Genomic DNA, 21,437 nt, shown 5'->3' with positions numbered 1-21,437 from the left:
GAAGAAATACATAATAAAAATAATTTTGATAATCTTAATTTTAGTAAAATATCTCTTCATAAAAACGCAGGCGTTAGAGAGTTGTCAGACAATAAATCGCATTTGGAACGATGTGTGTTTTTTCCAGCAGAGGTGATCTTTCTGTCGCCAAAGTCCAGTGAAGTCCTGACTTCGTGTTCTAGTGAATCAGGACTTAATTTTTTTTGATTGTAATTATTTGGATATACTTTTGGAAAAAATTTTCTTTTTTTTGCTTTGTAAGGAAGCTGTTCAGTGAGAGCTTAAAAACAATGACATCTTGTCATTTTCACTTGTTTTCTGTTCACTCGTATTTGGAAGAAAGGCAATGTGTACCTAGTTCAGGTATCTTACAATTTTTTTCAAATTTTGCCGACAGTCTCTCCCCTCTTCTCCACGAACCATAGTGCAAGAGTGCTCTGAGCTTCCTCCTCGTATTATCAAAGTGTATTCTAAATTATGCCAAGAATAATTTAAACATTTTTGAAAAAAACTGCATTCCTCAAAGTGCTCCCCGGCATCTTGTCTTGCTTTGATATTTTTACTTAGAAGGGTATATAATGAGGCAGTTGCAAGTATAAATTACTAAGTTATAATGCACTTGGAAGATTACTTGGCTGGCTGTCTGTCTTCTGTTGTCTGTTTTTATGTTTTTACCATTCTGATTTTTGAGGGCTTTCAGTTATTTAGCGAATAGCCAGCTTACTAACAGGCTTTGACAGTCTCATGCAGGAGGTTTGTTGCCGAATGACGTTGTTACAGTCTGGATGGATGGGCAACCAGATGGACCAGTAGCTGGTTGGGTGGGAGGGCAGCGGTTGGTGGGCTGTGCTCTGCCGGGAGGCTGGCGGCAAGTGGCATACCGGTCCTTCCTGGAGGAGGTGGTGGAGGACACGCTCCTCAAGCTTGCAGATGACACCAGACTGGGGGGCATCGGTTGGTACGACGAGGGCAGGGCTGCCGTCCAGAGGGACCTGGAGGGGCTGGAGGAGTGGGATGGCGGGGAAATGGTGAAGTTCAGCAGGTATGGCTGCAAAGCCCTGCAGCGGGACTGGCTGGTGGGGAGCAGCTCTGCGGAAGGGCCCCGGGGATGCGGTGGGCAGCGAGCAGGGCAGGAGCCAGCAGCACGCCTGGCAGCAGGGGATCCCACCTCATCCCGGGCTGTACCGACAGGAACGCGGCCGGAGATCGAGGGCAGGGATTGTCCTCCCCTGCTCAGTGACCCTTAGACCACGTTTAGATGCGGCATCCAGTTTTGGGCCCCCCAGCGCAGGAGGAACATCAAAAACCTGGCGTGAGTTCAGTGGAGGGCTGCTTGAGACTTTGAGATCTCTAGTGAGAGAAAAATCCCTGCGAAGAAGACTTGTGTACATTTCGCAGTCTGGTTGAATGAGTCTGCAAAGATCAGTTATGGACGGCGGGAAAAGGGCATTGAGTCTAAGCTCCAGTTTTTGCGTTACTCTGTGTCTTTCCCTCTTCAGAACATTTATGGGTTCTAGTTCATGTGAGAGCTATAAAGTAACAGAATAAATTAATGGAAGGAAAGTAGACTGGTTGTATAACAGTATGAAAGCACCACAAAGCCGTCCATCTGGACAACTTGACATCTGTCACGTTAGGTCTAAAGGAATGTGTTAGCAATCTAAATAACCGGTGTTTTCAGTTTCAGTTTTTAGTCATTCTTCTAATTTATTTTATTTGTAGCCGTACTTATTTAGGAAATCTGTTGTGCATAACTAGAAAATGTTTTAGATTAAAGTATAAAATGGTCGCTTAGCGTGTTGGTTAGGTAGAAACTTCAGCTACTGCGGCAGTATTTTAATTTGTAGGAAGTGTCAGTCAGGGTTGTGAATGATATCCTTAACACTTGAGGTACAGGGTTACAGGCTCTTGTGATTTGTTCCTTTGGGATTGGGATTCTTCTAGTGTCTTGTGCAAACACTTAAGATACAGTGGGGGAGGTTTTCCCAGTTCATTTGTAAATAAAAATGTTTTATAAAGTCATTAAGAAATAATCTGTCTTGAGGTCTGGGCTTTAAGAATTTAATCTTGTAATAGGAATAGTGTCTGGTTAGCACAGCTTCTGGCTGCAGAAGACGACCAGAAATGTAAACTGAGATGTGAAAACATGGATGCTGTACCAAATAATAATACTGTACTCTTAGTCTTGTCCTGATTTCTAAGTCTTTGGCCTATTTGCACAGCTATATGGTGATTTTTTTTTCCCCAGAAAAAAGGCTGAGTGGGGGGAACACCTACAGGGAAATTCAGTGCATTAAGGACTAGATTCTGGGCACTGATTTTTAATTTTTTTTCTTTTTTTTTTGTCTTTTTCCATTGACCTTTAAGAGCACAGGGCAGTCATTTAATGGCTGGAACTAGCTGGTACAGCTGTGCAGGTCCCGTTAGCTGACACAGGCAGGATCCACAGGGGCAGAAGCAGATGATGACTGCAGCTTTTTCTCCTGCTGAGGTGTTCGGAGAAGTAGGGTCATCCCCTGAAGCTTCTGGTACATCCCCGCCTGGCTAGCGGAGGCAAGGGCAGCGTAGCATCCCCGCCGGGCTGCTGCAGGCTGGGGTGACTGGTTCCAGGGAAGGAGAGACCTCCAGACTCCAGCACCGGTGTGGCAAGGGCAGGGCCAGGGAGAGCGCGTTGTTCAGCAGTGTTGGAGGAGATGAGGCCATGCTGTGGCAAGTGGAAATGTCGTGGATGGGTGCTGCCTCTTTGCTGGGGCTGCAGAGGAGAAAGGCTCCCGGCTGCACCGGGGTGCGAGGGCGGCGAGCCGTGGCTCGGCCGCAGGGCCCTTCCTGGCCACGGTGCAGAAGGCTGCTCTGGAGTATCCACTTTACTCCATGCTGGAGTGTACAGCACTTCACTTTTCGATTTTTGAGAAGCATTTTGCCTCCTTTTAGTTGTGTTCTCTTGAAAGTCATTCATAGCTGATAGAGCTGAAGTTGCCTTTCATTTGGGTTATCATGGCAACTCCTGTAAGTCTGCATCTAACTGTGAATTAGCATTTTCTGTGTAGTCTCTCTGTCTGGATATTTTTTCTGTGCACAGCAGTGTGATTGATAAACAGGTGCGGCTGCTAATTCAAAGGTACAATTTTGTGTACAAAATTTTATGTACAAAATTCAAAGGTACAATTTTATGGTGAGAGGAAAAATGTGAGTGTGTTTTAAGTGTGTCGGGTCTCAGTTTGCATCCTGGGAATAATTCATTTGTGGGCATGAGCAGTGTGTGATGGTATACGGATGATGCTTTTGTCTGTCTGGGAACTCCTTTGGTGCTGGCTCAATTCAGTGTTTTATAAGCATGTAAAACTACACTCGGATAATGGAAAATGTAATTCTGAATAGCTTTGTAAAAGAAACGATGCACCCATTGTCAGTGGTTTCATGTTTGACTGTTAGCTTCATCTAGCCATCCTTAGCATTTCTGACAACAAACAGAAACCCCACATGTAGCAGTTTGGTTTTGCTTAGCCAAGCAACTTTTATTACACCTGGCAGAGCGTGAAATCGTGCAGCAAAGTGCTTGATGTGAACTCTCTACAACTGCCTTTGGAGAGCAAGCCTCTGACAACTCTTCAGCTAGTGTAGTTTGAGTTTCTTCGGAACACGTCAGCACAGCAGGCAGCTGTGACCATTTAGCGTGGGCCAGGGACAATTTCGATAGTTCCCAGGACATCTTAGGCAAAATGGAAAAAACAGAGGGGCAGTGCTAAGAAAGAAGTTGTACCAGCCTCATAGTTGTTTGGATATTGTCTCTGTTCTGGGGCTGAAAATATCCTAAAGTACCAATATAGAGTGCAAAACTGTCAGAATATGTTACGAGAAAGACAGGAAATTTCTGTTGTCAGTGAGAGCCGCTGGCTTTCATTATTACAATTGAATTGCATTTCTGCATCATACATAATGTCATTAATAATTGCTTGTCGTTCAGGTCTGTAGTAAAGGAGTTGCTCCAAGGAACACAGAGTCATCATACACCCCAGTGTAATTGATAATAAAGACATGTTGACTTAAAGGAAAATGCTTTCCTTATTATGTGCTGATGTTTTCCCTCCGAAAATTGCTTTAAGAAAAAGATTTTGGCTTATTTACTGATATTTTAATGGATATTTGGTGTGTCAGTCAAGTTTTATGGCTCCTTTTGGCAGCTGTCACAGCTCAGTTGCTTCTGTATATGATCTGTGACCTTGATGCAGGCAACAGAGTGAATTACTGCTCTCTCATGATTTTGCCTGGTTTAATAAAACACGTTCTGCATTTGGATAATAATCTTTATCATGGTAAATGCTTTTAATTAATTTCCTTATTGTAAAATATCATTAACGTAACATTTTCCCTGGAAGACTGACATGATGCTGGTCCTAGAAAACCTTATGCCCTTGCAGCATTTACCTGTAGGGATGCCATATTCTAGCTGGGTCTGTCTGGTATGTGAAAGCTTGGACATTTTTTACCCAGCAGTATTTGGTGGAGCTTCCCCTAACGGGCGGAACAGCCCAGACCAGCAGCTCTTCTTGCTGCCCTCATCCTTTCCATCAACAGTTCAGCTAGCAAATTCTTTTTTTTTATTGTAAGCAGAGCGCTTATGAGACTGGTTTAGAAAAATGAACAGAGAACTCTGGGGGGAAGAGTTCCAGTTTATATATTCCTCCTAAAAAGCATTTTTTTTCTAAAACGTGTTCTGATAGTGGTCTGGCCTAGAGTCAGTACTTCAATAGCTACCACATCTTTTTATTCTAGAAGACTTTATTCTTCACTAAGTAGCACGGTTCTTTTGTTTGTACATCCTCTGGCCAGTCCGTGACTCCTGTAGAGCAGACCAGGAGGGCAGGAGTAGCTCTAGTGATTTTCAGGCTGATACTTCTTTCACTGTGGGAGGAAGGGGAAGTTCTAGAGACGCAGCGTAGATGTGTATCAGCAAATTCGGTTGTCACTGTATGTCCGTACAAGGTATAGAAGCTGACCCTTCCTGCTTGGTGTTGTGTTAGTAATTCATGGCAGCTGGCTCTGCTTTGTTTTGGTGTCGGTACCATCATCATCTCCTGGCCCATTCTTCGCTGCTGTGTGCAGAGAAGACCCTCTGTATTGAGATCAGTGACCATGTGGTGGTGCCACTGAAACCAGTGCTGCCTGCCTACCTCCGGTTGACTGGGGCTGCCTTCACAGCTGCTGTGGATCCGTGCCTGCACTACACGTAGGATGGTCTTCAGAGGGTTGTTCCAGTCTGTCTGGAGGCTGACAAAACCAGAATCTCACACGTGTGTGCAGGCACACACGTGTATGTATGCACATTTGTATGCATGTACATGTAAGCATGCCTACATCTTTCCATTTGTATTGTGCTGGAAATGTGCTGCAACATTCGAATTAAAAGCGTTACTTTTGTGTGTATGAGGTACGTATGATAGCAGAAGCATCATTATCTGATTGCTTTTTTTGGCAGAACTCTCAAATCCCAGTTATTGATGGAGAGTGCTTTCAGGTGTTGCTGTGTGTACAGTTCCAGAAACCGGCATCTTGCCTCAAGATAAATAGTTATGACATCGCAGTTACGTGAAGGTTATGCTGCTTAATATAGTATTCTTTTCCTGTCAGTTTTAAAATACAGTTACAAAGCACAGAAGCCGCCTTTTATAACAGTCTGGAGTAACAGTCTGTCAGTATCGAACTGGTTCAGTAGCTTTTAAATTCTGGGAGTCAGGGGGATATACATGCAATGTTTTATTTGTTTGTTTGTTTTACACTCAGCTGAACTAGATGCTGAACATGCACAGAAGGTTTTGGATATGGAGCACACCCAGCAGATGAAGCTAAAGGAGCGTCAGAAGTTCTTTGAAGAAGCCTTCCAGCAGGACATGGAGCAATACCTGTCTACAGGATACTTGCAGATAGCAGAGAGGCGAGGCAAGTCTTCCGATACCTTCTGTGTAATCCACAAACTCACAGCTTGGAGAATATTGTTGAGGGGTCAGAGTCAGCAGCGGTTTTAATGCTTACAGATGAAGCCTTACTTGGTTGAACTGAAACTTTTTGTAAGCTCTTTAAACAATTTTTGGCCTGCAGGGGAACTAGGCACCTTAGAAAACCAGTCAGCCCCTCTGCTCGGTTGTCTGAGGAAATGCAAAGCATGGAAGTACGTCAGGAACAGCCCTCTTCTCTGTGGCTGAAGAGGGCATCCATACCTCTAGAGATAGGGATGGAGGTGGCTGCTTGTGCTTCTGTCCACTGGAATTCCAGAGCCTGGGACTGGCACCTGGCAGGAGGTGTCTCAGAAAAATGTTACAAGTGCAGTGGAGAGCTCGGTGTTGTATTTCAGAGCAGTTCCAGGCAGTAGCTATGTCTGTGTAACATACAGAGTACGTGATTAGGACATGGGAGATCAGATTAAGATCTCTCATTATTTTGAGATGACTCAAGTCTGGCGTCTCCTGACTGGTTAAAGCACAGGAATGCCATAAACTACAGACTCTTCTTTGTGGGAGGTACCCATCTGTTGGGCCAAAATGCAGGGATTGCAGGGCCAGAAAGAAAGCAAGTGGGAGATTACGTCACTTGTGTGGCAGGAAAAAATGCAGAGATTCTGTACCCGCTCCAAGACCTGCTCTGTGTCGCTCTAATGTAGGAGTGGGGAGTGCAATCCAAGATTTCCATTTCTCTGCGTAAGCGCTATGAACGCTCATCTGCAAGATGCTCTAGATGGGTTGCTAGGACAGTCTTCGGAGAAGCAGGATATGTAAGTCTGAATTCCTTCAGTCTAGCCAGGAACTGAGTTTGGGTCTTCCTGCTTTCTCTACATACAGAGTCCACTAAAAGTGGACATTGTCACTGGCTGGTACTGGCCAGACGGCTCTGTTAAAGGGTGCCTGACTTCCCGAACTTCAGCTTTGCAGTATAATGCAGAAGCCATGTATACCAAAGAAACTGTTTTAATGAAAGGTTTCATCCTGCAGTACGTGTAAAACTACACAGCTGTAGTAAATTTGGAAAAAACCCCAGGAAAATCACAGGATTTCATCTCAGTGCACATACGAAGGCTTTTAATAGTATAGTTGTTAAATTTAGATAAACCATTAAACTGTTCGTTGCAGTATTTGATGTTACATATACAGCAACTGGACTTAAATCTCAGTACCCCTGAACTTACTTGTTCTGTGTTTGCATGTTTTATTGTGCAGGGAAGAAGATGCTTAGCCAAGTATTTAATTCCCTTGCGAATTGTCAGTATTATATTGTCAATAAGAAGTAATTTGCTTGAGTAATTAATAATATGAAGTCCCCATGCTGAGAGAAGGTATTGGTCATCAGCCTAGGTTTTACATACCACTGTTCTTTATTAGACTGACTGAACAAGGAGGAAGAATGTCTGCTCTCTATTAACAATCCTTATTTCTGAATTTCCACATCCCTTGTGTATTGACATTTAGTGATTGTGTGCTTAAATGTGTTTTTCTCTAAAAAGACTTTTAGTTGAGAGGATTGGAAAGGAGTGTTCCAAAATGGAAAGTTCCAGCCTTTGCCCCTGAGCCCCATCCTAGTGTATTTCTGACAATGCCATTGCCATAAATACTGTTTCTAAAAATGTTTTGTTGTACAAAAACAGTAATGGGCATTAGTTTCATAGCAAAGATTGCACGGAGTGCTCTTGGATTTGGGCTGAGATTGTTGCTGAGCAGCTCCTGTGCGTGTGCTCCTTCCCGATCTAGTTTAATTGTTACTAATGCATACGATTATAGCAGCTGTTGAAGCCTTTCTAGGACGTAACATCACGTAGCCGACTGCCAGTTTGCTCATTGCGCTGTTTTTACTGCAGAACCGATTGGAAGTATGTCTTCCATGGAGGTGAACGTGGACATGCTGGAGCAGATGGACCTAATGGACATGTCTGACCAAGAAGCACTTGATGTCTTTTTAAACTCAGGAGGCGAAGACAATAATGTGCTTTCTCCCATGCTGGGTATGATGCTAGTAATGACAGCATACTTAGAGACCAAGTGATAAATCACTGGAATTGCTCTAATTTGTAATGGATGATGTTTTCTCCTCAAACGTTACACTTTATGTAGATTGAATATTTTTCATTAGTGGTTTTCAAAACATTAACGTTTAGCTGCAGTACGAGAGAGCTTGATGCAAAACTACTCGGTGTTTCTGGGCTGTCTCTGTTTTCACCTGGTTACTACAGCTTCATGTTATATTTGTCACGGTGTGCATAGGTGATGCGTTACATACTGCTTTTAAGATGCGTTTTTCTCAATACAACAGAAAGTCTGCGGTAATTAGGTTTTTATTTTTAGGACTGCTTTCTTAGAATTTGTCCAGAATTTTGGCATTTTGAAGAAAATCCATACCAGTTGTATAGTGTAAGATCTTCAGTGAGAGATATTCAAGAGACGTGGTTCAACCCAGCAGTTCATCTGTATAAAACATCACAATGTTCTGGAAGCTTCTGAATAGTGTTTCTGATGCTGCAGCTCTTTCATGTAGCCTTCTTACTGCTCATCATGTTAGTTAAATTGGATTAAATTATAATCTTAATCCAAAATTTTGTGTGCTCTGATGAACAAAACCAGATTTATGTTTTGCAAGCTGCAGCACGATGAGCGATCTGTGTAAAGCAGGGAATTAGTAATACTGGATACTTTATCCACCAGGGAAGTGTGTTTTCTTAATTAAAAACTTCAGTACTAAAATGCCTTTTCCCAGAAGAGACAAGATGAGTTTTCTTGGGGGAGATGATGAAGCTTCTTTGAATGTACTTTTATTTCTTTTGAAAATACAGGTTGAAATATTTTTATAGAAGTACTTACAGTGAAGAAAAGTATACTTTAAATCCCTATCCTGTATTTTAGGATGTGTAAAGAAAAATGTTAATAATATCCTGGGGTAATTTTCTTCTCTCTGTGGAAAGGTGATTATTACCTGCTGTGAACATGAAAAGCTTACAGTAAGTAGCCAGGGCACACTTGTCTACTAAAGGTCTTTGTGTTTTATTGCAAAAACTAAATTCAGAAGGCTGGGTTTGGGTAGGCATCCAATTCATGCGTTATTAACATTGATCATTGTTTGAGCATGCAGATAATTGCAGAATCTAGGACTGTTTTCCCCTTGCTGGGTCTTTGGCAGATGTTGGACCAAGAAGCTCTATGTCTTAGCAACAAACAGTGTAACTGGATCATCTAAGAAAGTGTAGAAACTACGAGGTGTGGTGGTTTTTTCCTACACAGATGTAAAACTTACTAGCCTTTGAAAGAACTCTATCATTTGTTTTGTGCTGTACTGCAAGTATTATGGTGTGGATGTATAGATAGTGTATATGTATTTATTATATTTATGCACGTACACTGTACTACAATGTACCAGTGCTGTAACGTTAATGCAGAGGTTGGATAGGCTTGCAGCAAGGCATCCTACACTACAGTTACTGCTACTGCAGCCTAACGGTCTGGTGAATCTTACTGGTGTGGTTCCAGAGGATTCGTCTCCCTCTGACCTGGAAGGTATTTTTGTGTTTGCTTTAAGGACCTTGCCACCCTAGTATCAAGCCAAATATACGGTAGTCTTCAGTCTCAGGAAGTGAAATGGCGTTAAGATAGCTCTTTATTTTGCTGTCAGTGGAGAACTGGGTTGGTCAGGGCATGGCTTGTTTCGCAGTTTTGCTGAACACCACGGAATGCAGGTAAGTTATTTTTGTAACTGGTAAAAATGGAAATCGGCTCAAGGCATGAAAACGTTTTCAAATTTGTCTTGCTATAAAACATTGCCAGCTTGTGGGCACTGGGTTTGCAACACTTCATGGTTGTTGGTAAATTGAACCGAAAAATTCACTTGCCTCTGACACTGCAGACAGCTCGTCTCATGGGTGTGTTGTGCAGATTAATCTAATGCGTGCAGGTGTGCACAGCACAGAGCCAGGTGTCTTTAGAAACGTCCTTCCCGTAGCGCTTGCGCTCGGGGTAGACGGATGTGCCACCTGCGGAGCAAGGCAGCAGACCTGCTGGACCGTCAGCTCTGACTGGCACAGGCGGCGGGAGTGGCCGCGTGTTTCCAGTCCAGGCAGGCCGTTCGGCTTTCAAGAGTTGTCCCGGACGTTGATCAGCTTGTGTTTCAACTGGAGACCTCTGAGGGCACGTTTCCCAGGGAGTTCCCAAGTCCCAGAGAGGCTAAAACAGTGACGCCACGTACAGGGCTGCTTGCTGTCCCAGCTTAGGTCCAGAACTGAAGGTTGACAGCTAGTTAGGGCAAGAAATGTGCCTGAGCAACAGCTGGTGCACCCTGCAGTGTCCAGTACAACAAGCTTCTGTTGCCTCCAGCTGCCGTCAAAACTGCTTTCTTGTCGTGATTTAACTGGGGTACTTGGTAAGGCAATGGGGACCTGTCATAAGGCAAATGTAGTGTGAACTGCTCCGCAAACAGCCTGAGCAGGGCTAGGGTGTAGTGATCAGCTCATTTCCATCTGATGCTCTTGAAACCTTTTTCTATATTAATCCCACAGCATTTTTAAGAGTATTTTCTCACTGAGGTTGCTCAGTGCTGAAGCTGGGTGCCCTGCCTATGGGAAAGCCCTTGGGTAGGTACAGGAGGGAAGGAAAAAAGCGCTTTATTTGGTGGATCACGTAGCAGGGTTGTTTAGGTGTTTCCCTATTTTTCCTTCTTATTTACTGCCAGGAAGTGTCCGAAGAAGAGGATCTAAGGTAATTTTGAAATCTGAAGCCTCAAGCTGCAAGCAAACACTTCAGTTACACTGAACTTGCTTAGAAGAAGTCTTTTTTGCATAGAGGAAGCAGCGTCTTAAAATCCCATTCCTGTGAACTTGAGCTAGGATACAGCTTTACCAGAGGAATTACTTCATGCTGTGCACAAGAATTTGTTTTGCTTCTGCATCTTGATTTTTAGTCAAAACTGGAGACCATTACTGCCTATCTCCCAGTTTGGTTTTTTTTGTTGTTGTTGTTAACTTCACCCAGGTTCATTCGTGTCATTCTGTTGGACAGTTTGTCTGGAGGGTTTTCCTGTTGGTGGTGATGACTCTCGGCAGATGCTGAGGTCTGAATGCACTTTATCAGAGTCAGGAGGATTAAGTGGTCTCAGCCAACAGGCAAACTGGATGCTTGCAGTAGTTCGATTTTCTGTTTGATTTTAAAGCAGGAGTATTAAGTCCTGACATCTTACCTTATTTGATCTCAACTGTTAGCAATACTAGAATGAGCAAGAGACAGCCATGCCATCAGGAACAGATTAAAACCAGCCTGGGGCTTGTATTTGAGACCAACTTCCGAAAAGCCAAAAGACAGCTTTGTGGTTCGGGAGGGTTGGTTTAGTGGTGTTTGGCAAAAGCAGCAGAAGAGCCTGAACGCCACTCGTGAACCAGCGCTGAGCTCGGTTACTAAATACACTGATTTCTCTGTTCACCTGCTGAGCCACAGCTTGATTCTTCTTGTCGCTCTTTCTCCAACTACAAGGGCCCGACTCCGACACCTACGTGACTGAGATAAGCCTTCAGGTGCCGAGCCAGTCTGAATTACGGCAGAAACTGTCCTCGCTGTCGTCGACCTGCACCGATTCTGCCAGCCAGGACGCGAGCGAAGGGGAGTCCCCGGTCATTCAGTCCGACGAAGAGGAGGTGCAAGTGGACACCGCGCTCGCTGCCGTAGCTGAAAGAAAGGGCGCTTCGGATGTTAGCGATGAAAGTGACTCTCAAACTATTTGAATCTCAAAACCATATCCTTTAAGAATGACTTTGGAATGAGTGAACAAGTGAATGAAGAGCTTGCCTGTGTAATGATTTGCTACCCAAGCGTAACAGCCAGACGTTTTTACTTAGTCCTACCGCCTTTTTACAAAATTGCCAGTTGCGTGGAGGTTGGTTTTTAAAACAAAAAAAAGCCTCAAGCACACACACTTTAGCAGCAGTCTCGGGGCTCCGGGGAGCAGTAGAACTGTTGTATATACTATGTATAAGAGAATTAAAGGGGAAAGGCACAAGTTACTCTGACCACTACCCTTTAAATGGCTGATCGGAAACCCTTGGTGTGTAACACTGAACCCAAATTGTTCCTTGCATGTTTTCACCTGCTGCAACTGAAGATTTAGGATCCAAACCAAAATGAAAAGTTATTTTCTACTCTTGACTACCTACTGTCTGCCTACTGCCTTTGTCTACTAATGCAGCAGCCTCTACTCTCTCACCCTTCTTATTCAGGAGCAACTTAGTTATCATAGGTGTTAAGGAAAAAAGAAATGGAAAAGGAGGAGAGATGCACACTGAAATGTTACCCTCCTCCTGGAGCAGATTATCTTTAGCGTTGTAAAAACCTACTCCTCCTTTGAGATAAAATAAAGTATTTCTATCATCCCAACCATGTCTTTTACTTGATTACCCAAATACGTTATCCATGATAGGGAACAGAGGAGACTAATTCAGGGGGAAAAAAACCAAAAAAGGTTCTTTATAAGGAGCACTAATGTAATTTACTTTTCCATGGTAGCATCTGTTTGACTACACTGCTGCAAGCCAGCAATCTAAGGGAAATAAACAGGAATGAATTATAAATTAAGCGCGTACATTTTATAAACCTTAGGGCCTACAGTCGCCATCATCATCTTACTGCTGGTTTTTGCTGCAGTCTTTTTTGTCTTGAAGCTTGAGGTCTGACCATGTCTAACACCTGTTTCTTGTCGAGTCTCACACTCTGTTTGCAGGGATCTGCTCCCCTTTGAGAAGGCTCCTGGCTCCGGCTCATCACGCACGGTGGGAAGGAGTGTAACCAGAGGCAGCGTAAGTAGAGGGCTGAGCCGTGATGTGGATCCCGGCCCAGTGAAGCGAGCGGTTGGCAAGGCGGCATCTCCTGCTGCTCGCCAGCTGGGAAGGGGCTGGTGTCCCTCAGGGGCTCTGTCTCCTCGCACCTGGCAGAGCCTTTCCTGACCCCTCTCTGGGCAGCGAACACCAGGAAGCTCACTACGTCCAGTCAGATATTTACTGTTTAACAAGGCATCTGCTGAAAGAAGTTTTCCTCGAAGGAGCTTACTTTACTCACTTTCCAGAAGACAGACAAAATGTCCAAAAAAGTTTTGTTTTTTTTTATTAAACCTCGTAGTACAAACCTGGAAAGTAAACAAAAAACTGGCAATAAACAACATGAAGTCTTTCCTTACAAGGAAAGAGAGCAGAGCAGCGCTAATAAATTAAATGTCAAACTGTAAGCCATAGTCAGAAGTTTACTGTCAAGAGGGAAAAGTACACAGCAAGGCCATAAAAACCAGACAACCACATTTGAAAACACTTGACTCTGTTTATGTTATTGTTAAATATTCCAAAACAGTTCAGTCTTCTGCAACAACAACCAACAAATTGTATTATAGGACTTTCCTGACAGTCACCACTGGCAAGCTCAGTGCAATATGGGTAGCTACGGTATTGTTGAATTCAATTACGAAACAAAACAGTTTGTGAAAACATTTTCCCTTTTTTATTCCACACATACTGTACACACAACCAGAAAAGGGCAACAGCTACTCCATTATTATTTTTTGTTGTTGTTCAGTGATGTAAGCAGCACTTATAAATGTTACAAGAAAAACCCTGTAAGCATCCAATCCAACCGATGAAGAAAGTGAAACGTAAGGCTTTTCTTCATCTTGTCTCTTTGCCATCCCTCCCCCCACCCCAAGAAAAGGCTCAAGTATTTAAAAAAATTTACAGGCATATGTACAAAAGGTGTGATTTTTTTTTTTTTGTTACAACATGAAGAGAAAAACTAGACAAGATGAAAGCAAATGCATTTTCACATTCAAAAGAAATACGCAGACCTGCTAGTGGCTCTAAATGTGACCATATAATGAAACAAATTCAAAAGAAAAATTAATGCTCGACTGTGTGAAGGTGTGAAAAACAGCAGTGGAATGGAAATGGAATGTTAGAAAGATTGCACGTCTATGACAAAAGAAGCACTTATGGCTTCAATCACTTTTTTCTTTTTTTTTTTTTTTAAAGGATGCTATTGAAGGGTTTCTGATAAAGTAGCCAACAGCACCAAAAAATAACAGAATGGATTTCCTAATGAAATCAGGCACAGTTTTCCCTCGTGTGACTCCTCAAGGCAGGCAGTCTTTTTTCCTCCTTTTTTTTTTTTTTTTTTTTTTTAATTTTTATTTTTCCCCCTCCAAACAGATGCATAGTGATGTGCTGGTAAAAGAGAACATACTCCAAATCTCCTCCTTTTGCCTACAGTTAGGAAACAAAGTCCATCTTCAGCTGCCATAACCTCCCAAAGAAAGTGTGTATTCTCCAATTTAAAAAATTACAAAACTCATCTTGCCGTGACAGAATAAAAGACAGCCAAAGTAAAGCAATTTCTTTCAAGTTTTTTGTCTCCTATCCCTTTTCTCTCTAGAAAAATCTGCTCATGTGACTGGAGAACAAATTATAAAACACATCAAACTTTAACCTATTCAAAAAATGGGTTAAAAGCCTTTTTTCAGTTACCAAAAAGGCTTTTTATTTTTTCAGCCATAGGGACAGTACAAATTAATATTTTATCAGCCCCTTGCCGGTTTTAAAACAGTGAACATACGGCAGTTTAAAAAAATCAGACTGCTGTATCTATCTATTCTAAGTACAAAAAAAAAAAAATTCAACAGTTTAATGCTAAAACAAAATTAGTTCTCTAAAACCAGAAGAAAATCTTCTTTAGAGCTAGTGCAAAGACAGCTTGTATTCTACAGCAAGTACTCCAAACTATGGTATAATAATTACAAAAAATATATATAAATTGACAAAATGAGAGTGTTGGCATCTTCAGGATTAACTTGAAGCACTTTTGGATGAACTGGAGGATGAAAGCCTAGATGATGGCACGTCAACTGTCGCTCTCTTACGAGGTCCTCTTTTTGGTGTAGGCTTGCTGATACAGTTCTCAATGCTGCCGTTTTTACCAGATACTTTTCCACAGATCTGATTGACTAGACTGATTATTTGTTCCTGTTCAGGAAGTGGGAAAAACAAAACGCAAGTTAGCATCTGCTCTTTCTCCCGTCGCTTCAGAGACGTAGCGCTGCCTTTCTGACTGAAAGCACTTAACTGAGGGGTGAGGGGGGGGAGAAATCCATCTATTCACAAAACATGCGGAAGCTGGGCTGCTTATTCACAACCAAGAGTTTTGTAAAGGGTACTGTGTAGTAGTACAAATACTGCCCTTGCTGAAGCTTAAAAGTTAGTAATTTACTCATCAGCAGAACCAGAAAGGTCTTCAGCTCTGGCCACTAAGCAAGAATAAAGCAGCTGGGCTGCAAGGTTACAGTACTGGGGTCGAAATGTTCTTCAGATACAATTTAAAACCCGCTGCTGAACAAAGTTATAAATGCCATAAACTCAAATCTACAGTAACACAGCTTACAATTTACTAAAGATTTCTGTGAGATTCAACCAAAAGATTCCACTTTTTCCTCGTGACATCGTTGCCATTGGTTGCGGGATGCTACTGTCATTTAATGCTTTTTAGGAGCTCTGGGTGTCCAGGTGCTCTGAGCCCACGCGCAGAGAAAGCCGGCCTGCTGCTGCGCAGGAAAAGGGCTGCGGGTCCAGTGAAGACTACCCCAGAGTTAAAAATAGATTTAGCAACTGGTGTTTGACATGCAGGTTATCTCTTTCCCCATTCACAGCCCTCAGAAAAAATTCTGTAATAATAACCAGGCACACCGCTAGTATCTTTCAGAAATGTAGAAACTTTGTGACAGTTTTTTTACATTTGAAGAAAACCATCATCATCCTCCAATCTGGTACTGAAGGAGAGGTTTTCCTGCCTTTCCCAATGCAGCCTAAAATAGCTACTTTGTAATTATAAAACCCGGCAAAAATAATTATTGTATGTGATGCTCTTGGAGAGGGTGGCTTTGAAATCCTCAACAGAATTAACAGATCTGCAAAAATACAGGATGTAAGGGACTGAATAGTCTCAAGAATAAGTGAAATACATTAAAATTTCTGAATAACTTCCTGAAACCATTCGGTGTTTTATCGCATTACAAAGGCGGCTTCACTGTTGTCTGGCCTTCTTATGTTGTGCATGTTTCTATCTACAGTACCAGACACGAGAACAGAAAATGAACAAGGCCACAAGGACATGATCTGCCCCAGGCTTACTTTGACCTTTGGGGTTTTCTTTCCCCCCATACCTCTATGCGCATACATCAGAAACTGCTGAGAAGCCTGCCTCAAAAAGCTACTTGTACCAGCCCTGCTCTTGAAGAGCTGATTCTCTAATTTGTCCCACTGCTTCACTACCCACAGCTCTGGCTAACCACCAAATGCTCCCCCCCACCCCCCTTATCCCCTCGCACACAACGGAGCGACGGAGCCAAGGCGGCAGGCAGAGCGGCACCACTTGGCTGTACCAGAACCCAGGCACCGTCCTAAACCACCAGCTGGAGTTCTGTGATGATTCATCGTCACATCTGCTTGAAGCCATTACTGGACCTCTCATCTGCAAGTACTCTAAAAGTTTGCCTGACAGAAGGTTCAGGCTGGACTGGAGTGAGTCAGCGTGAACGTTCAGTTACCAACAGAGAGAAGTTACCCTACAGCACAGAAGTAGTCAGAAATGAACCAGTCAAGGCATAGCTTCATGTTCTACAACACCCCAAAGCATTAAATGGCTCCTCTGTTCTGTAACACACATTCGTGCAGTTTATGCTTCAGGTTTCGTCTTTGCAGTCGTGTTTCCCTCTATTTCTTTTCCTTAGCTCATAGTAAAGCGCCTTCTTCCCACACCGGAAAAACCCCAAAGAGCAAAGGGGTCTCGGTAGGGCAAAGGCAAAGCTGACTCCCAAGTTTTCAGTATCAAAGCTCCCCAGCATCGCAAAGCTGCATCATACAGACCTCGTCGTAACGGTACATCATTTTCAGTCCCCGACAAGACTTCTGTTTCTCCACATGCCGCAGGGCACACTCCAAGCAGAAGACAACATTTTCATTTTCCTGTACAACCTATGTAAAAAAGCAGGGGGTGGGGGGGAAAGTGCAGTGAGCTCCAAACTGTAGCCATGGTATGCACAGAGTATTGAATTATGTGTGAATTATTAAACCTGCACTTTACTACATGTTAGTGGAAGAAGGCTTAAACAAGACGCATTACACATTGTGAAATGATTCAGAATGTGCAAGAAGAAAGTACATATCCCTTTTTGAGTACCAATGCTGGCAAATACATACAAATTTTTAGAAAACCACCAACAGTAATGAAGGCCATGATATAGGCATAAAGCTTTATTGGGATCTAATATGTAGCCTGAGATACCCTGAGAGCAGGCGTTTTCCATTACTTTAAATGGAATTAAATTAAATAAGGATAAAACCAGAAGCTTAAGCCACAGGATCCCTCAGCTCCTGTCTCATTCAGCAGAGGTCACATTTGCTCAGCTGGCTACCTGCCAAGCCTGCACCTCCAGCTTGGAATCTGATAACCAAGTTGACTTTTTGTCGCTCACTACTGTGAAGAGTGACAAGGAAAAAATCCTTCCTTTGGTTACAGTTACTCCAGAGCAAACGGACCAGAATTAAGAGGTTTTGGTTGGTTGGCTTTTTTAAACAAACCCATTTTAAAGTTACTTCAGGCTAGTCCTGCTTAAACGTTTTAGCTGCTCAGCGATCTAAAGACCGGTATAAACTCAGCGTATTCGATCCATGGGAAGGAAACAGCTACATCTCATCATTTAACAGTTAGATTGTATTTCCATCAAAACCCTAACATTTATAACCAAAAACCCGGAAAGATGACAGAAAAAAGGACTTGAGTGTGGACTGATGGACTGCATTAATGTTTATTTAAATACCCGATCTTGGGATTAGGTAGCACCATACGGTTGTGGGCCGGGCTTTTGGTACTTTTAATGAAATCGCTGTCTGGGTGTCTGCAAACACCAAAAAAACTGAAAGTGTCACTACAGTGGTTAGCACACCTTCAAAAGCCAGCAGGCAATTACTCCTAGGAAGAGAGAAAGTTTACGGGCCTGACTTCTATTTTGGAACAGACAGGTTGGCAAACAGCATCTCCGCTTGATAGATGGGCTACATCTACCCTGCAGTTCGGCTTGAAGGGAAACTGTCGCAGCACGGGCTGCACTTGCATGCCCGAGACACGGGGCACGCAACTGAGTTGCTGGCTCACCCCGAGAAGCGTTCTGCCACGACCCAGTAGTACTGGCAACCTGCAGGTATCTTTGTTACTCCTAGTGCTATGCAGACACGCTTGTGGGTGTCCAAGAGTGGCTGAGCGGCTAGTTTATCCCTTCGTTCCAGGGGGAGGGAAGCTAGCCGACTCTAACCGTTGTCTCCAGTCACCGCTGCCCAAGGCAATAAATGTTCTGACACAAACCAAATCAACCTCTCCACGTCCTGCGTGGGCTGTGTGAGACGGCTCTCTGGTCATGTGTGGTCTCTCAAATGCTTAGAGTCCATTACAGAGCGTTAGCGCAGGGCGGGCAGTACCCCCGCGGAGGTGAAGGATTTTACTCACCATGGACAGGTAACACAGGTGCTGACAAATCTGACACCTCCTCTCTGATGTTTCTAACTGCAACCACTTTCGAGGCTTTTTCTTTCCATCCATCGCCGTGCTGCTGCTGTCGTGGCTGCCATAGCGCGCTGAAGAATGGAGACCTGCCTCGTAAAGCTGCCGCCGCTGCCTCAGCTCCGTGTCCCTGTGAATGTTTGATGCAATCAGACATCGGCATCGCCTCATCCCACCACAAAGCCACGTACAATCACCCTTTTACCACGCTCATCACCGAAACCTCAGCTGCCCACAGCAAAGCCCTGAGTGTTGTTGGAGGCTGGTGCCGTCCCCTACGCATGGCGAGAGACAGCCAGCACAGACGGAGACGCTGCCTCATCGCAAAAGCTATCTCCGGGTTTTAACAGCGAGCACTGTATCAAGCCAGTGGTTCTCAAACTGCTCCATAGAGAACTGGGGACTGCTGAGTGCTTCCTGGAGGTCGATGGGCGCTCAGGGCCATGTGGAGAAGTCGGGAGATGTGGCTAACTGACTGTCATTCCTGAAGTTGCCAAAAGCCACCTTGAGGAGGAGGAGCTGCTGCTGTCAGGAGTAACACAACCACCTTCAGGAGGCAGAGGTGAACCAAGGACCTGCTGCCATGAGGTGCTTCAGGCAGGAAAGGGGAGCAGGGCAAGTGATTGTGCCAAAAGACGAAGGTCTTGCTGTACACCCAGGGGAAAAAGAAGGAGATGTCAATTAAGTGTAAAGACTAAGCCCTCCAGCCGCCCTTCACCCACGGTGTCCGCAAGGTGGACAATACTTCCTATGCCGAACTACACAGCATTAGGAAAGCAGGTTGGGTTGGAGCCGAGTGGAAGACACAGCAAGTGTGGAGTGAGCCGAGCAGATGGAAGAGAATAAAAAAGCTCACCACCAGACACAGCTGAAGATGGGTGGAGAGCCAAGCTAAGCAAGTGGCATGGGCAAACTGAGCAACCAAGGCAGATCAGGAGAGGAGGCAGCAGAAGACACAGAACAAACAAGCAAAACAAAACAAAGGAAAAAAAAATGGTACAGTGTTCCACTTTGGTTAGGTTTTTTTCCTGTTTTGTTGTCTGGGATTTTGTTTTACATAAGCAGCCACAGGAAGGACCGATATCCTCCAGAGAATTCCAACCTAAGCATAGGAACAAGTTTGAGAACCACTCTGATAGAGGTCGATGTGGTGGTCTAACAGCAAGCACCAACATTTCTGTTTCACCTTTCTCACTTGCAGACTTTTCCTCTTCAAGGGGAAAAAAGAAAAAAAAAAAAGCAAAAAGCACTTGGAAGTGGTTATTCCCACAGGCGAACCAGCTGCAGGTAAAGCAGTCAGCACACCTCTGTATTTCTTTCTGAACATTAAAACAACACATGGGCTGTTTTCCCCTTCAATATGTCACTGGAAATTTTCCAAATGAACATGCTAGTTAGTTAAATACAGTTTGCGGATTCCATTCATCAAAATTTTCTTGACATCTCGAGTATCAGTTGTCACAAACTTGAAAGATAGGTAGGAACTACATGGTAGGGAACAAAAGAGAAGATCATTACACAGGAAGCCAGGCAATATTATATTTTCTTTTTTTACCTATCTTAAGAGAAACCCTAAACATGTTTCCTTAATACTGGAGAGAAAAAGGAGTGTGAGGGTTTGTTTTTTTTTCTTTAAAACATTGACGGTTCTAATGCAAGATGCATTAGCACCCATGCATAAACTGCTCACTCAGTGGTTTAAATCAAGACAACTTTCTGTATACAAAGTACCTTCTGTACTGCAGTATAACAATCTTGATGCTGAAGACAAGGGTTCCTGGTGCAAAACCCATGACAGTCATGGATTTGACAGTAGCTACTGATACCAAGAGGTTGAAAAATTGAAGAAAGGTATTTAACCGCCTTGTAGCACCACGTAGTTCACGTAACGCATCAGGAAATCTTGACTCTCAGCACCAAGAATCAACAAAATAAAAACCCAAGCCAAACCGCAGTTTTAATTCTTTGACGGTGCCCAAAGTAGGGAATTCTTAGAGTAAGACATCCTAACCACCGGCACTCTCACATCAGTTACAGCCAAGGAAACTGCTTCTTCCACACATGGCTGTCTTCACGTATGCGTGCTGGGCTTTTGCTTGGTTAGGTAGGTGCAATGCATGCGTCTGAAATGGTTACTTACGTCATCCACCTCTGGAGTCTGTCAATGAAAACAAAACAGGTACAGCACGCCCCCAATTCGTTACCTGAGCTCTCCAAGGAGTGACGATATCGTACTCAGAGTCGGTCCATTCTCCTTTTTAGCTTCTGCTGTTGCAATCTGATAAAGCAACTTTTCCATTGAAAATGGTTTGGCTATACGTCGTCTCTTCATTTCCTGGGACAGAAATTGCCAAATTAGTTAAGCAACTTTGAACATAAAAAGTTATGAAGAATTAATTCACTGTAGCGAAAAGTAGCCTCTTAAAACAACCAAAAGTAAAAGCTTTCCCTAGTCTGAATCAAACAAAACATTTACGTTCCTAACTTACATCCAGCACCTACCTTCACATGGAAATAAATGCTAATTACAAGTCAGTCCTTTCAGTGGAAAGTCAGATGCCCAAACACTTTGCTGATTTGGGTCACTTTTTACTGATGAAAGAACTATTAAAGAAGATTTTCTGCACGTGCTTTAGGTGAACCAATGCCACAGAACAAAACGCGAAAACCTAAACGGAACGCAGGCTCTCAGACAGTCACGGGGAACCGCCTTCCCAGGGAAGATTTGCTGCCTCTTACAGCAAAGGTGGTGTTTTCTTTGAAAGTCACCAGTAGACAGCAAAGAAGTATCTGCAGTGCACGATGGCATACATGCTAAGAAATCCATCTGTATGCTAGCTT

General features: G+C 43.5%; 2 protein-coding genes across 4 annotated transcripts in view; one reads left to right on the top strand and one right to left on the bottom strand.

Annotated features, from left to right (window-relative positions):
• DTNBP1 (dystrobrevin binding protein 1) overlaps positions 1-12,389 on the top strand; it is a 75,225-nt gene extending 62,836 nt beyond the window's left edge. For both annotated transcript variants that reach the window (XM_075416855.1, XM_075416856.1), the window contains exons 8-10: positions 5,782-5,937; positions 7,844-7,987; positions 11,493-12,389. In XM_075416855.1, the coding sequence (XP_075272970.1) occupies positions 5,782-5,937; positions 7,844-7,987; positions 11,493-11,740 (548 nt within the window). In that variant the 3' untranslated portion in view covers positions 11,741-12,389. The remainder of the gene's footprint in view (positions 1-5,781; positions 5,938-7,843; positions 7,988-11,492) is intronic.
• Positions 12,390-13,099: 710 nt separating this feature from the next.
• Positions 13,100-21,437, bottom strand: part of JARID2 (jumonji and AT-rich interaction domain containing 2) — a 224,839-nt gene continuing 216,501 nt past the window's right edge. For both annotated transcript variants that reach the window (XM_075416852.1, XM_075416853.1), the window contains 4 exons: positions 20,801-20,931; positions 18,543-18,726; positions 16,907-17,014; positions 13,100-15,010 (listed from right to left, as the gene is read on the bottom strand). In XM_075416852.1, coding sequence (XP_075272967.1) covers positions 14,834-15,010; positions 16,907-17,014; positions 18,543-18,726; positions 20,801-20,931 — 600 coding nt within the window. In that variant the 3' untranslated portion in view covers positions 13,100-14,833. The remainder of the gene's footprint in view (positions 15,011-16,906; positions 17,015-18,542; positions 18,727-20,800; positions 20,932-21,437) is intronic.

This window comes from Opisthocomus hoazin, chromosome 3, assembly GCF_030867145.1.
Source record: "Opisthocomus hoazin isolate bOpiHoa1 chromosome 3, bOpiHoa1.hap1, whole genome shotgun sequence".
NCBI lineage: Eukaryota > Metazoa > Chordata > Aves > Opisthocomiformes > Opisthocomidae > Opisthocomus > Opisthocomus hoazin.
The sequence above is the reverse complement of the archived record's forward strand: the minus strand, read 5'-3'. Positions and strand labels throughout refer to the sequence as shown.